At 34.9% G+C, this 17,879-nt stretch overlaps 1 protein-coding gene across 1 annotated transcript in view; it reads right to left on the reverse strand.

The window, feature by feature from the left end:
* The window catches only part of LOC121729588 (innexin shaking-B-like), an 83,296-nt gene extending 71,867 nt beyond the window's left edge, over positions 1–11,429 (reverse strand). The window contains exon 1 of the mRNA XM_042118146.1: positions 11,194–11,429. Within this exon, the coding sequence (XP_041974080.1) occupies positions 11,194–11,219 (26 nt within the window). The 5' untranslated portion in view covers positions 11,220–11,429. The remainder of the gene's footprint in view (positions 1–11,193) is intronic.
* Positions 11,430–17,879: the final 6,450 nt, after the last annotated feature.

The raw sequence follows: 17,879 nt of genomic DNA on the forward strand, positions 1-17,879 counted from the left end.
AGGAGTCACAATAGATCCTCATGGGTCGCAGTGACGTCAGGGCTACAGTGACCTGCCTTCTTTAAAAAAAAAAAAAAAAAAAAATTAATAATACAGCCGATATGACTGACAAATGGAACACATTAAAACATATAGAAATTAAAAAATATATAGATTTGCACCAGTAACATCCATTCTGTAACAGAATGAAGTAAAAGACACTATAAATGTTTAGTATGAATTTACATAAAGCTACGGTCACGTAAGATCGAGAAAAGTTAAAAAAATAAGTGCAAGCCTTAGCCAGCAGCATAAGGACAGCATAGGTTCTTAAAAAACTTAAACCGAGTTAAATCCTATGCAGATAGTTTACATGTAAACGAAGCAAGCAAGCGTCGATGTATATTTAACAACGTCGCTAAGTATCAGAGTTTGGTTAATCAAAAGTTTGGGCGAAAAACAAAGAGCGATAACGCCAGTTAGCGAACTCCGGTTAGCTCCAGTTAACTACACGTAAGACGTCGTAAACCAGCTGCCGCTAACCGCGTTCAACTAATTACTGTTAGCGTAACAACAGTTTTCATTTAAACTTTAGTTTTTCAAACTTTCGAGAGTCTAATCTAATCATATCAAACTATTCGCAACGACGAAGATAAAATAATTATAATACTGTTTTTCAAATTAAAACAGCGTCTTAACTAATTGATCTTATGATAGATCAATGATAGAAATAAAGGCTCGTTCATTTTAAGACAGATTCTGGTTTAGACAGATAGACAGATTCTTGTTTCGACAGAAGTATCATGACCAACAAAAACCGGTCAAACTCTTTTTCACCTGTACAGTCAGGTCAAAGTTAACGCTCGACCAGTGTTAAACTATACTTCAATTTAAATAACAATCTTCAAGTGCATTTGCTGTTTTCTGCAACCAATCCGTAAATTCCTGTTAGCACTAGGGTGGCTCAAAATGTTCAAACACAAAAGTAAATGCAACAACTACAGACGCGTGAAAGCGATTAAACAACGCTGTTTTACCAACTTTGTCATGCTTAACTTTGTACTGCTATAAATAGAGATTAGAGTAAATAATAAACTATCCGTGTTCTTTGTCGTTGAGCTAAAATGTATCCCACGGGAATAATAGATCAGGACAAGAATCTATCTCTGTGCCTCTGTTCAGGCGTTTACTATTTTAGCGCTAAGAACTCAACATTACTTACTTCAAAAACTTATATTTTGAATGAGAATCTCTTGTATATTTACGTATAATCGGTTTCTAGGCAACGGCTACTTACTACTTTCTCGAAATTTAGAATTTAAACATCCCTCAATTATTGAGCTTTATGAAATAGCATAATAAAAAACACATCCATTAATCGGATCACTAGTTTAGACGCTACATGAAAATAAATGAACATTAAACAATGAACATACTACACCTTTACGCCAAAGTTGAGTATAATAACACTAAACATAAACAGCCTCCTCCTTCTTATAAGTCGGTTAAAAGCGAGTGCAATTGCACAGGGCGTGTTTAATGAAGTCTGGCATGATCGTAAGAAGTTGTCGTCTTCATGAATGGATGCATTGTTTACTGATCTGATTGTTCGCGGTTTTTAGCGCACCGGGTCACTGAACCTTTGACAATCGCCTCATAGACAGCGCCTGGCGAATTATACTCGAGGTTATAATTGAGGTTTTGTGGAAGGATTTAAATGTTTACAAAAAAGAGTTACATTGCAGGTATGATAATGTAATATTATCACTTTTACAGCACGGCAGCATCTGGTCAACTCAAAGTATATTTTGTCTGCCGTGCTACTTTTTCAGTGTACCAGATAAAGACAAGAAGATCTTATAAAATACTAGCTGTCCCGGTGAACTTCGTGTCACCTTAAAACCTTCCCTGGGCTTCTACGAATATTTTAATACCAAAATCAGCCCAATCCGTTCAGCCGTTTTCGAGTTTGAGCGCGACTAACACATTTGAAAATCCATTTTTATATATAAGATAGTTATTTTTATTTGTAAAAGGGTTCATAATATTTAAGAGTACCTACTTAGTCTCAACACACTATGCCGATTTTTTTTGCGGAAGTTCGGCTTGATTCCGCCTGCAAAGCATTTTAAATTACCGGTGACACACCATACCGAAATTGCGTCGCGTTATATTGTATGCGTTTGACGTTGCTGACGTAATCATGCGGAATTTCCGCCGAGATACTTCGGCATAGTGTGTTTAGACACTTATTCTTATGTTTTATCTTAAAATATGTTTTTGAGTAAATATAATAGTTTGCTTATGAATATGATATGCCCTAGAGCCTTAATGTAGTGAGAGTACCGACGAATCTTCTGTCGACTTTCGAGGCGCCGGAGTTCTGGCCGATGGATGTAGCCTATCGGAGGTTCCGGGGGAGACTCCGGAACGAAGAGAGACACGTCGCCGGCAAAATGTGACAGTGTTAGCTTTTAAGTATATATAAAATATGTATGTTCGTTTTAAGGTATTTTATTATTATATAATTATATGTATTTTTTTTAACGGGCAAAAGGCCCACCACACATTCCCACCACTGCAACTCCTGTGTCGCCAGGATCAGCAGTGGTAACCAACCACGAAAACCCTTTGATATGATCTCAGGGATGCCCGAGGGACAAGCTTTAGTAGTAGCATCGGCCACCGGGTATTATCAAAAGCCCCTGCGATATCCAAAGATATGCCTACTACGTAATTACATTCAGATGAGTTCACTATTTTTCTGACTTCGATTGCCGCATCGATCGTCGATTTTCCGGCGGTAAATCCAAATTGCTGGTTATTAAATTTCAGCCCGCCAGGTAGAAGGCGGGGCACAACCAGACGCTCTAATAATTTACCTAAACATGGTAAAAGTGTTATAGGCCGGTAAGATTTGGGGTCATCAGGTGGCTTATCACCGGCTTTTGGAATTAATTTCATTGTGCCAATTCGCCAAATTTTTGGGAACGTGCCTTCTGCAATACATTTATTGAAAACTTCTAAAATCGCTGATCCGGCCGTTAGACAAGCCTGCTTAATCATAATGTCAGAAATTTTGTCTTCGCCGGCAGATTTTTTTGTAGGTAATAGATTGACGGCTTTAATAAATTCATCGAGGGTAGGCAAGTCGGAAACCGGGGTGTTTACGGGGTCAAATAGTCGATGTCGAATTTCACGGTGATGATCGTCGTCCAAGTCCGATTTGTCGTCATGAATCAGTACGTCATGTAATATGTATGTTATATTTAAGTTATTTATTATATGGGCCTCTGATGCCCGAATGAAATGATTTGAATTTGAATTTATATTTGAATTTGAATAAACGGCTTGTCAAAAAATCAACCATATATTTTAGACGACGAGCTAAGAAAAATATTCTAATTAATTACTATCACTTATCCTAACTTTCAGACATCAAATCCCAAAAGTCCACCTGTGTGACGTGACATATGAGGTCCCCGGAAGGCGGAGGCGGCTGACAGATGGGCCCTTTGACAAATTTCCGCGCGGACACCGAGACACCAACTTTTTACTTGCGACTTTGTATGAGATATGTGTGTCTGTTCCTTATTATAGTGTGTTCAGTTTTTTGCCTGTGAGTTCCTTACGCCGGTTCTTAGCTGGAATAGAAACCGGCGTGAGGAACTAAATTATAGTTTTATGTTATACAGTAACTAGCTGTCCCGGCAAACGTTGTTTTGCCATATAAAGTATTTCACCCATATTATCTTATATCTTTAAACGAGCAATTCTTGTATATATATATATATATATAATTGGAATCTCGGAATCGGCTCCAACGATTTTCATGAAATTTAGTATATAGGGGGTTTCGGGGGCGATAAATCGATCTAGCTAGGAATCATTTTTAGAAAATGTCATTTTATTCGTGTTTTATCGAATACCGGGCAAAGCTCGGTCAAATAGCTAGTGTTATTGAATTGACTAAATAAGTATGGCACCATGCGCATGGCAACGTCCATCGCTATCCCGTCGCACAAACAATGGTCGCCGTCAGTCTCGAGTTGTAATAATTTACTATTATTTATTCAACAAATGCACTTAACAATATAAAAAGTAACCAGTAGCCGATTCTCATTTGGTAAAAATCAGTAAAGCCGTTTCGGAGGAGTACGGTAAGTAACATTATGATACGAGAATTTTATATATTATAAGATAGTCTTCGTTATATGCGGTAATACATTGTCCTTCATTGACTAATACAACTACCAGTACCTTAGCTTTTCTAAAAATATACTTCCGTTAAAGCCTCATTGCAATCCGCGACCATACAGGGTGTAACAAAACAAATTGATAATACTTTAGGGTTTGTATAGTGTTCACTGTAAAAGTAGTAGCTCTGAAAGAGTATTTTTTGTGATTTGTATGGGCAAGCGCCCGAGCGCCATGAATTTTCCCATACAAAATTAAAAAAGTTACTCTTTCAGCGCTGCTACTTTCACAGTGAACTCTAAACAGGGAACCCATACACGCCCCGAAGTATTATCACTTAAGGCCTGATAAGTGCCGGATAGGCTATCCTCCACTTAACTTGACGGATAGAGTATGGAGAATCTGTCAAATAACTTGTGGATAGCCTATCCGGCACTTTATCAGGAAGTGGTGAAACAGGCCCTTCGTTTTGTTACACCCTGTATTTTATACTACGCTTTTAATCGATTAAAAAATTGCGACGCAAATCAAAAATGGATTATCACGTCAGCGTGCTATCTACTGGTTCCAGCGCTGGCTCGGGCTTGGCCAGGTTAAGCCAGCGATTAGGGGTTCAATGGATTGTGATATCACAGGATTATGAACTACCTTGATCTTATTGATTATGTTATTAACTATGTTACCTAACCGACTCAAATAATGAGTGGTAATTTCTAACTGGTGCTCAGTCCCTAGCCAACACGTTTCCTTTATTATTTTATTATGCATTCGTAGATCGCCGATTTTGTATATACGATAAACGTGATGCCTAGGGGCTCTGGTTAAATGTGACTAAGTACTGCAAAGTATCTTATTATTTCGATTTTTGTTAGAAAATGCTAGAAATGCCAATGATAAGACTTTCTGTAGTCAAAGTAACTCTTAAAGTTCTAATAATCTGATGATAAATAAATAAATAAAATAAAATGTATTTTTATTCAAAATGGGTATCATGATACACTTTTTGAAAGTCGAATGTAGAAACTACGTTGCCTACCACCGGTTTTTGTTGATGTGATGTTTCATCTTGATAACGGCACTCAGAAAGATTTAATGATAAGTTAACTCTCATAAAGAATTTGACAGAAAAATTATGTTAAAATCTTCATTCAGTTAAATAAGATACTAGATCGCGCAGGAACCGTATATTTTTTGGAATTAAAAGTATCCTATGTCCTTTCCCGGAACTCAAAGTATCTCTATGCCAAATTTCAGCAAAATCGGTTCAGCGGTTTGGGCATAAAGAGGTAACAGACAGACAGACAGACACACTTTCGCATTCATAATATTAGAATGGATTTTTATTACGATCTAGATCTCAGATATATATCAATGTCGTATTAGGTTGTTCTGTACTGAAAGATATAATAATATGCATTAAATAAATAATATTTATGAACCCAAATCGATATCGACCTATCTACTAGACATGTGGTATGTTTTCTCAATTTAAACCCCGATCGCCGCCATGATGATATTGGTGTAATATTCTGGAATAGAACACTTGACGATCGCCTGAAAGGGTTCGATCACTTGTAATTATTATTTAAATACCATACAGAACTTATCTGCAAATATAATGATGTTATATTTTTAGTCTTTACTAGTGGTATATCTTGTAGTATACAACGAAAACACTACTTTTTAGGTATAAAAGTAATCTATGTGTTAATCCAGAACCTAAACTGTAAAAATGTCAAAGTGTTTTCCTAAACTTTTGCTGTTATGATTTATAAGGTACACGATTTTAGTGACAAATGCCGCATATTTGACGACAAATATACGGCATAAAATATGACGACATAAAAACGTATATTATAGCATCATTTAATCATGCTAGTTGTTAAAAATAGCTGTGTTTATTTTTCAAACAAGGAATTGACCTTACGGCGTAGCACTTTCGTAGCAGGTGCTACGGCGTCGCTGCAATGTTACAAAATGTGTAAGATATTGTATTAATATTATTTTTTTGCCACAACTGTATTTAAAGTTAATTTTTATCCTCCTTAAATAGTAGCTAATGTGACTACCCAATCGTTGGCAGTCATCCCATTATTGGCACCTTAGATATTTGAGTGAAATCTTAAAATTCAATCATAAGACTTTCTGTACCAATTATTTGTTTCACCTTACATATAAAAACTATGATTCTAAAGCTTAGTGTCTCCTTAAAATAGTCTATATAACAAGTTAGGGCGTGTACAGGTAGTGTTCACGGCCGCACGACGCCGAGGCCGCGGCCTACGCGCTACGCAATCTTAACATAAGCTTATTATATCTTCATTAGATTAGCGGGCGGACATCACTCTGATATTATATGGAAAAGACGTTTCAAACGCTGTATTTACGTTTAAAGATACCTTTATAATCTAGTAGAAAAAAGAACATATCGCGTGCTTCAAGCCAGATGGGCATATTAGAAAAAAAGGCGTTTTTAAAAAGAAAATAGATGTATTGCACAATATTGGGAGTTTTGGAATAGTTAAAATACAAAAGATCATTAAGGAAGTACTTTCAGTCCTTTTATACGCCCTTCTGGCTTGAAACTCGCGATATATAAGTACGGTCGAATTGAGAAACCTCCTCCTTCTTGGAAGTCGGTTAAAAATAACAGATACGGAAATAAGGTATGGCAAAATTCACTATTTACACAATACTATTAACATGACAAAGGAGAATGTTAGATATTTGACAGAGAAATAGTGTAGACCAAAGATTATATTGACTGTCTCTTATCAAGTCACCGACATCCAGTTTCACTAGAACATCTAGTCTTTTATAAACTCCCTTAATGTTACTTAAGTTTTATTGACTTTCATTTTATGTAGTCACTATCGCTTTTAATTGGCTAATGTCAAAAATTAACTAACCAAGAAGACTACCGAAAAGAAAAACTCCACACAAATAAGCATTAATTTTTAAAACCTGAAAAAATTTTAATCATTGTCTTATTAATATTCAAGTTATCCTTCGCAAAAACTATTATAAACTTAGCTCTCCAATGTGAATAAAAGTTTAAAGTTCCCAGAAGCAGTCGACACAAATTACATTCCTATTTTAATTGTCTTTCCTCAAAAGTTCAGTTTGTATAAATAAGTGATAGTAGTCGCTGTTTTACTTTAATATTAATAAATGCTTGTGTTATATAATAAATAGTCGTTGCATGCTTAATTTGTATTAAAAAAAAGCTAAAATTAAAGTAAATGAAATACTAAGTTAAAACTGTACTATTTACCTAAATGTAATACTCGTAACTAATACAATATAATGTAATAGCAACCCTGCGAGTTTTTCGTAGTATGGCGCATTTATAAAGATTGTTTTGTTTATTGAATAAATTATGTAAAAAAACGGAGTCATAACGAAATTTCTTCTATCGGGGATAACTCAAGTCTTTTCAACATAAAAGGTGAGGCTAGCTGTTTAATTATAAATTTTTAATATTCTGCAGTAGCTGGGTCGTCATTTTTATAACAGTACTCCAGCTGCCCGTAGGCGGGATTCGAACCCGCGACCCCCGGCATGAGCGTTGTCAACGTAAATATTTTGAATAGAAAACGATTTCATTTCGATTCAGTAGTCAAATATTACTATAATTAAGGTATCTACTTTTACTGGATAATTTTTTAAGGACCTAAAATGCCTTTTTTACATTTATGCAGGTATATCCTCCAAGTAATAAATGCATGATTGAAAAACATATTTGGTACGCCTATAATTGATACGTATAGATATTTTCTTCTCTAATTAGTATCATATGAAAGGGTCCATTGTCTTGGCCACAATGGCAGTTACGGAGACAAACGCTTCCTACCAATTGACCGCGGGCCAGCAAATGGACTGGACACACTTTTATTATACTTCTCTAATGTACACTATATTCTTCTGTAATTTATGTATATTGGTTATCTGCTATATATAATGGATTTCATTGATGACTAGTGACGATATATTATCTCTATATATTTTGTATATAAGCGAGATGCTATACAAACTCACTGACCAATTACGAAATCTCTGAAACATATAACTTCTACTAACTTGAAATTTGGCAAGTAGGATATATAATATATATCCGCTGAAAACGAATTCCCCAGAACTTCTTTTACGAAAAAGATAATTATTATAGCAAAATGTTGGACAAAGCGGTGAAAATGTTGAAAAAAAAGCTCTATCTTCAAACGTCTCCAGTGCAAGGAGCATAAAGTTATGAACTACTAGATGACGCCCGCGACTCCGTTGCGCCGAAATTCGTTTATCGCGTGGGAACCGTACATTTTTCCGGGATAAAAAGTATCCTATGTCCTTTCTCGGGACTCAAAGTATCTCCATGCCAAATTTCAGCAAAATCGGTTCAGCGGTTTGGGCGTGAAGAGGTAACAGACAGACAGACAGACACACTTTCGCATTTATAATGTTAAAAGTAAAGTATGGACTGGTATGGATTGTCTACTGCGGCATGGACTAGAATCTGAAGGTTCATAAGCAGAATTCAGAAAGCTTATTTGGATAATTATAAGTTTAAAAAACTTTAAGTCTTTGTTAATTAATCATTTAATAGGGTCTAAATAACTAATTTTCTATTTCTAAACAAACACACACACACACACCACATACACACATACATACGTACTCACTGACAATAATATGAGACACAGACACGCACTTCTTATGATGTTAAAAAACTCACACATTACTGTAATATAATAAAACATGTATTAAAATAAGCATTATGAAATGTAAATATTGTCAAAAGAAAATATTTTAAATCTTACCTTTTCATTCTAACAAGTAACATAATGTTATTATTTATTGTAATGTTGCTATACTGAATATCTATTATATTATATTTGGTAAAACAAAAAAATGTGGGTAGTCTTCTATCAGTCTTATTATGTGTAATCTTTGTGTTGTAATTTAAATGAACTCGCTGCACATGTAAATTGTTAATTAGTTGTAAGTCACAAAATGTAGGTATTTCTCGTAAGCGATTTTGTAATCTTTTGAGAAATAAAGAATCTTTAAACCTAAACCTAATACTTCCATACGAACATTGTATAAATACGAAAGTGGGTCCGTCTGTCTGTCACCGCTTCACGCTCAAACCGTTGAACCGTCATTGCTAAAATTTGGTTTGCAGATACTTTAAGTCCCGGGAAAGGACATAGGATACTAAAACTACGGTTCTCGAATAAACGAATTTTGGCACAACGGGTCTTCTAGTTATAGTTTAAATTTTATACACATGAGCATAATTTGGGTTTTTGTGCGCACCGTCAGAAACATTCAATTATAGACCGATACCAGACTTGTGTTGTTTGGTAGAGTTGTGACAAGTATGCTGCTGCATAAGTGGTCTAGTTTGAATAAAACCGGCAACCATTTCCGAAATCGTTATGGGGTGCATTCTACAAATAATAAAAACTAAGGAATAGTAACTCCGTCAAAAAACATGCTCCACAATACTTGTCAAAAGTGTAGGTACACATTTCAATACATTTGCAATATTTAGGTGACCTTGAGCGGTATCAGGCTGACGTTACATGACAGTTCGAAAGGAACCAAAAAAACGGTAATAGTGTGGGAGTTACGTTTCCTTAGTTTTAATTATTCGTAGGGTGTATTATTATAACATAATGTCAAGTCAATTTTAGTCATAAAATAACGTAATGACATAATGGCGTTAAAAACGATCAAAACGCTCAAAATTCCTCCATTTTGAGCGTTTTGATCGTTTTTAACGCTAAATGGAACGCGGGGAATATGGTCCGACCATATTACGTATACGCCCATGAATCAACTTTACTGACATAATATAAATCTGAAATGTTAATTCCAACGTTTATTCGTCCATTAACAAAGATGTTTCAACAAATATGCACGAGCTGCAGTATCTGTCAGTAATAAAAACGTTCACTTCACGAGCGTAAAAAGAAACAGATTCGTGTTTCAACGAATTTGGTATTTGCATATGAATCTTGCATTTGCATATTTTCAGTGCCCATCCAGGCCTACGTGGTGCATGTATAGCATATAGCATATAGCACAGCTTCACGCTCGGTAGAGCATAAATGCAAATGGCCTATTACAATAATTTACATTTACTTATTTAAAATAGAGACATGGATTTTTCAAAGTCGGGATGTCTTTATAGATTGTATAATAAATAGAAAGATGCTGAAATGATTATGAAAATATATACTTAATAAAAATTCTAATTTACATTATTAAAAATCAACTGACTGTCCTACAAAAATAATAGCAAGTAAATAATATTTACTGGTATATATTATTATGTACATGTACATCGCTTATTTGAAGGATAGTGTATTCATGCAAGATTTAAATTATATTAGTGCAAAATATGTACCTAAATGGAACTATGCCTAAGGAGCAACGAACAAGGACTGAAAATATGTTTATGTATTTAGAAAAACATAAAGAATTAATGTAACTAATGATTATTATTATTACAATTTTAGAGTCATCACAATGGTAACAATGACAAATGACAATAAAGGGTTAGATTTAAAAATCAATAGAACGAAATTGAATACTGACGAGTATTATAGTAGGTCAGACCGAAGCCGCCGACCGCACATACCGACGTTTACCAACAATTACACCATTCATATGCTACTAATTACTAATACTATTTTATTACAAATAAATTGCTAATGTGGATTTTAATGTTTTTGACTACGAAAAAGGTTAAGTGAAGATACGTCTCTACGTAGGGCTCGCTGAGGTTGGGTTTTTAAAAAGAAAATTTGTCTAATTTTGGCCAACAATTTTGAGAGTTAGAAAAAATAGGGTTAACAGTCGTACGTTCAGAAATATAAATCCCGATTCGACCACTTGTACGTACCGGCTTTGATGTTTCGGCCGCTAAATCAGCCGCGCTATGTGGGTCAACTAGACATTATTTTCTACACAATAGTCATCTCTAAAAAAACAAATCACATTACAAGAACGCACCTGAACAGAAAGCGCGGGAAGTTCATCTGTCAAACTCGCTGCCGCCCCGGTTTCCCGCCAAAATGATCCATCAAGCCAAAACCGAAGCGGTACCATTGTTTATACACAGAGCACCACATATACACACTCGTATTATTTCGAAAATGGAACCATGTGTAATTTATTTATTTTTTACGATTTTAAGCAGCGAAGGTCGAGAACGTGGGCCGCGCCGCTGCCGACCAACGCGCGAAATGCTGTAGGGCGGACTGGAGTCAGGCTGCTATGTCGTCGCGATTTTTCTATTTCATCGTTTTTCTTAAATCGAATCATAACTCCGATGGCGGTGGACAGCGGGTCGCGCTAATAATAGCGGGCCCTGCGATCTATTTGACATTCTTTTTATTAATATTTGTGAACTGTTTTAAAAAATGCACGCGCCGAGACACGTAATGGCGACTATAAAGTAGAACCGTTAGTTTTTATTGCATTACACGTGCTCATATTTATATTGCCGTTTATTTGTGGTTTTTTATAATAATCCAGGTATTAAATTGAGTGTAATAAAATTTGATTTACTTTAATAATTTACAAAACAAAATACACTTTTAAGCGTCTATTCGTTCCGATTTCAACGGTAAAATTAGGTCGCTTTCGTGTAGGATTATACTATTATCTGTAAATAAATGACTTTTTACTGCGTTTTAAATATACGAGTGTTTCAGCGTCATTGACGGATTTATAACATTGTATTTCAACTAAAAGTGGGACTCTAGCGAAATATACATTTTCGTCGTATAAATACAACTTAAGAGTCCGGGTGCCCTCGCAGTTCTTATACAAACGTAGTACCAAGATAATTTCCCATACGAGAATATTTACCATATTTAAGTTATTATTCAATTCAAGATAGTAATTACCTAGGTTCCTGTACAAAGATTCACTGCAAAATATTTACATACTTACCAAAAAATATGAACGATTACAATATTTACATACTAAATTATAAAAGTATTGAAAATATTATAATATAAACGCAGATTTTACATTATAATGTAAAATCTGCGTTTATATTATAATATTTTCTATAGAGTTATGAGTTATCAAATCAAATCATTTATTTGATTTGATCAATTTTGCTATGAGTTATGACTTAAGGTCTTATTGTAGAAAGATAGTAAAAGTTATATGTCTGTATGTTTTGTATTTTTTGCAATTAAAATGGTCAAACACCGGTTCTACAGTAAAAGATTAGGTAATCAGTCTACTTGTTTTTTTTTAATAAAACAATTTTGGATTGCTCAAGATGCTTAGAAATTATATTTTTAAAAATAGGTACTTAGTACAGACTTCTAATAAATGTTAAAAAAATATCTGTTAGATTTAATAAAAAAAGTATTTGTGTCATATAATAATAATATCAATAGACGCTTCACACCACGTCAGTCTGGCCCCGTGTTATGTACCTAAAGGACTTGTGTTACGGATACCAGACAACGGAAATATATTTAATACTGTTATACTATACAATATATACATACATATATTTAAGATTTTTATTATATCATACACATAATATTTAATACACATCCATCACCCAGCTGAACTTTAAAAACATTTTTGTTTCATCGGCGGGATTCGAACCCGTGACCCCCGGCTTGAGCTACCAACAGCCCACCAACTGAGCCACAGAGGTCGTCGAATATAAAAAATATAAAAAATATCCTGTGTAATATAAAAAACTGAGTCGTGAACTGAGTCAGTCATTGTATTAAACAATAAGGATTGTGGCGCGAAGCACTTTTTCGCCGTTTCGGCCACTTTCCATGGAAAAGGAAAAGTGCATCGCGACACAATTTGTGAGTGTTTAAAACATTGAATAATATTCACGTAAAATAAGGATTCAACTTAGGAGCAGTGTTCACATATATTTTATGCCGACTACGGTGAAGCTAAAATTGAGAATGATGATTTTAGACAGTTACGTATGCATGTCTGTTCATCGTAGCGTCTTTTATTACCTACTTAATACTTCGATTTTGAAAAATAATAGGTGTCTTAGATAGGATGTAGAATCGTTTATCGTTATAATAGCCAAAATAACAAGGCCTATTATGAGGCCTACATGATCCGTAGGTATATACATATAATTTAATATATCATATTACGATACCTACGATACGATAAATTATAAAACATAGCATAATGGTCGGGGAATCAATTGGAGAAACAAGTCAACCGGCGCGGAGCGGGCGACCAACCCGACCAGCTGACAGAGATCGATCAACGTTATACTATTTCATTAAAACTGTGCTACCACTCTATTTGTACGTGTGTCTATTAAGTGGATAGTAATTTTTAAGGTTATATTGTATCTCAGATTATAATGCCTCCTACACCAGTTTCGGTAATAGTAGCCACTTTCAATGAAACCAGCTATACAAGCTGATCTTATAGTGCCTCACTGTGTACGTAGAAAGCACACAGGCCACGTGGTAAGTACCTGAAGGACTTGTGTTACGGGTACCAGACAACGGAAATATATTTAATACTTTAATACTATACATATATTTAAGATTTTTAATACACATATTTAATACACATCCATCACCCAGGAACATTGAAAACTTTTTTCGGCGGGATTCAAATCCAAATGGCAACTCAAGCCGGGGGTCGCGCCCCCGGCTTGAGTTGCCATACACTCTTAACCATTGAGCCACAAGGTCAAGTCAGGTCGTCAAATTGTATATTCTTTGTATATTATTAATCCTTAGCAAGCTCGCTCAACAAAAGAATTATCTTTAAGTGTTAATCATTTTTAGGGTTCCGTAGCCAAATGGCAAAAAACGGAACCCGTATAGATTCGTCATGTCTGTCTGTCTGTCTCTCCGTCCGTATGTCACAGCCACTTTTCTCCGAAACTATAAGAGCTATAGTAGATTTAGTCTGTAAACCGCAATAAGATTTTGATACAAAAATGGAAAAATTATTAAAAATTTCAGGGGTCCCCATAGGTACAACTGAAACAAAAAAAAAATCATCTATCCTATGCGTGTGGGGTATCTATGGGTATCTATGGGTTTTCAAAAATCATATTGAGGTTTCTAATATATATTTTTTCTAACCTGAATAGTTGTGTCCCCCCCCCCCCCCTCTAACTTCTAAAGTAGGGGCGTGATAATTCTCTAAAAAAAATATAATATGATGTACATTACTATAAAAACTACCAGTTTTTTTAGCTTTCAATCAACTGAAATATAAAAATAAATCAAAAACTTTTAATTTCATAAAAATAAACATTATTGCTGGTGCCCTTCATGGGCGAGTCCAACTCGCACTTGGCCGGTTTTTTCTACTTAAATGGTATCAGATATACCTACAAAATATGTTATTTCCAAGGTCCCGGCTGAGCCAAAAGTCGACTATATAATATTATTGTAATTTGTAAGTACATATTATTTATTATTATAGTATACTTAACTCTAATAGACATAAAAGTCTTACTAGTGCATACTGAAAACTGTTCTAATTTGAAATTTCGTGTTGAGCACACACTACAAAATAATTGAAGGTTCTACACAGAAACACTAGCTTTTACTTATTACATTTGTATTTTATTTTAACTTATATTTTGCTGTATTCATAATAAATACATTTCTTTGACTCAAAATGGCTTTTTTTTATTAAATAAGGGGCAAACGAGCAAACTGGTCACATGATGGAAAGCAACTTCCGTCGCCCATGGACACTCGCAGCATCAGAAGAGCTGCAAGTGCGTTGCCGGCCTTTTAAGAGGGAATAGTCTAGGGTAGGGAAGGAAGGGAATAGGGGAAGGTAGGGAAGGGGTAGGATAGGGTAGGGGATTGGGCCTTCGGTAAACTTACTCACTCGGCGAAACACAGCGCAAGCGCTGTTTCACGCCGGTTTTCTGTGAGAACATGGTATTTCTCCGGTCGAGCCGGCCCATTCGTATCATTCGTATGGCTTCACACGTAACGGACAAACAGACATTCAAACACACACTTTTAAAATAAAAATATATTGTATAACATTCATGTTTTAATTTGAAAAGTTTAGTATTTAGTATTCATTGAATATGGATTTATATTAAAGACATTTAATTATTATTTGATGGATACGGAAAAATAACAATAAATATTTCGCTGTTATATTAAAATATTTTAATCAAAATATTCTTCCATTATGCCAGACAACACGAGTGGGCCTGGTAGTACGAGGGGTTTCCTATAAAAATTGCAGGAATTCCAAAAAAACTTTTACATCATTCTTTCATTGTGCTTACTGCACTTGGCAAACTTGAAAAACTTGAAGTTGAACATATTTAACAGTAGTTTTAATGAAACAACTCGACACAGGGATAATAAAATCGCAGTACATAACGTTTCCTCGAAAAAAAAAACAAAAAAAATTAAACGTAAGTCAAGCCTTTCTAGTTTCTACCTTACTTTCAAATTTAGACTTTATAGTCTTCAGGTAGAGTTGTAGTTCCTTTCTCTTAGCATGTAGGACAGGGCAAGTGCGTTTAAGAAAGGATTCCATAATAATTACAATTTTAATTGTATATATTTTCATTTTAGTATGTTGAGTACTGCAGATATTAAGAATGTTTAACAGGGGCAGATGTAATTGTTTTTGCCTCGGTATATCATAAGGGAATACCCGGATATCAGGGCATTTAATCAAGATGTATTTGATATTATATTATATTTATGGGATTTGATTGTGAGCATGTCACTTTGGCCGTGTCAATTTCCATACAATTCTATTATTTCTTTGACGTCAAAATTTTCAAGAGCATTTTAGCCTAAAAGGTCTGCGACATACAGCATAGACAATCTTTGATAACTACTGATGCTGTATCTCCTAAATCAAAAATCGCTATTTCGATTTTTCAAAAAAACGTAGTGACTAGTATTTCTCCAGTCCAGTCGACCCATCAATGCTGAAGCACTCTCAAGTTTAATTGACGTGAAAAGACAATACAACACCAGCTGTGTTTCGCAGTTTTTAGATTGCCACATTGTAGTACGACTTTTCATCACTAGGTAATATACGAAAATTCGTTTCCCGCTGTCTGTAAATATGCTTAGATTTTTAACACTACGCATCGCATTTTTTTAATACATGGAACTCAATAGGACATACCTACATAATATGCATAATATATTAATATTATAGTGTCACGTGTAATATATCAAAACAACCATTTGCCGGGTCAGCAAGTTGCAGGTGAAATTTTCCGGAATAACCTATAATAATAATAATAATAATAATAATGATAATAATTTATTTGCAGAAAGAAGTACAAGATGTTGTCGAATTATTAAACATGGTTCACTCTTTCTACCTATAGTATTTAGGCATGCAAATAATGATAAGTAAAATTAAATTTAAGACATTATTAGAAAGTAGTCATTAGTCATAACATAATAAAATGGTTAATATAATCATTAAAAAAATCAATAATCAATAAATACATACAAATTATTACAATAAACCTGTGTCTATAACCCCATTATCCTTTTTAAATGATTACTGAATTGAAAAACGGCTTAAGCACACTAAATTAGGCATCCCGCTTTGACATACATACGGGGTTCTTGTTAGCCTGGTTTACGCACTAAATGCTGTGTAATACTAAGAATACTACCATGATCATAGAGCTCTCAGTTTTAGTCTAGTTAGCCTGGTTTTCTCACTAAACGATACGAAATTCCAAGAATTCGACGAAAGTTAAATACATCTCTGTTTTACTAAACGTAAGGAGTCTAGTTAGCCTGGTTTTCGCACTAAACGATACGAAATTCCAAGAATTCGACGAAAGTTATAGACATCTCTGTTTTACCAAACGTAAGGAGTCTAGTTAGCCTGGTTTTCGCACTAAACGATACGAAATTCCAAGAATTCCACGAAAGTTAAATACATGTTTTACCAAACGTAAGGAGTCTAGTTAGCCTGGTTTTCGCACTAAACAATACAAAATTCCAATAATTCGACAAAAGTTATAGGCATCTCTGTTTTACCAAGCGTAAGGAGTCTAGTTAGCCTAGTTTACGTACTAAGCGCTACGAAATTCCATAATCCAAGGAAGGAGGAATCAGGAAGTCGACCATGGTTGTAGGCCTTATTAAACAAACGTAATGGAGCTTAACGTTAGCCTGGTTAAGCATTAAACCAAGATGATAGACCTCTCAGGTCTCCCCTGCATTTACTATTACACATATTTTGTAGCACAGTAAGTAAAGTTTTCATCAGGCGATCCTTATGCTCGTTCGTAACGTCAGCTATAAGTATGTCCGGAAAAAAGTCCGGGGTTTTCATCACCGCAGTTCCGTACCCTGTCGATCTTTCGGGAAATGAGATGCTGACATCTAATACAATAATAAAATGTGACTGTCAATCTTCAAACATTGATTTGGTAAAAACATTTTCCTGCTTCATACAGCGCTATAAACTCCTTATGGCTATGAAAGTAAGGTTCAAAACGTACACGGTAAGGTTGTCGGCACACAAAAAACTAACTATGTCCACACTATGCGCTTTCGCCTTCAATTTTCGTCATCTTCTTTCATTCAACTTGAGTGCATCAACGTGAACGAAACGCCAACATTGTCATTTTTGAAGTTTTGGATACGGTCAGATGGATGTTGGATGCGTCGCGAGCATGCCCTTGACGAACAGAAAAA

The sequence above is a fragment of the Aricia agestis genome, chromosome 8, assembly GCF_905147365.1.
Source record: "Aricia agestis chromosome 8, ilAriAges1.1, whole genome shotgun sequence".
Taxonomy (NCBI): Eukaryota; Metazoa; Arthropoda; class Insecta; order Lepidoptera; family Lycaenidae; genus Aricia; species Aricia agestis.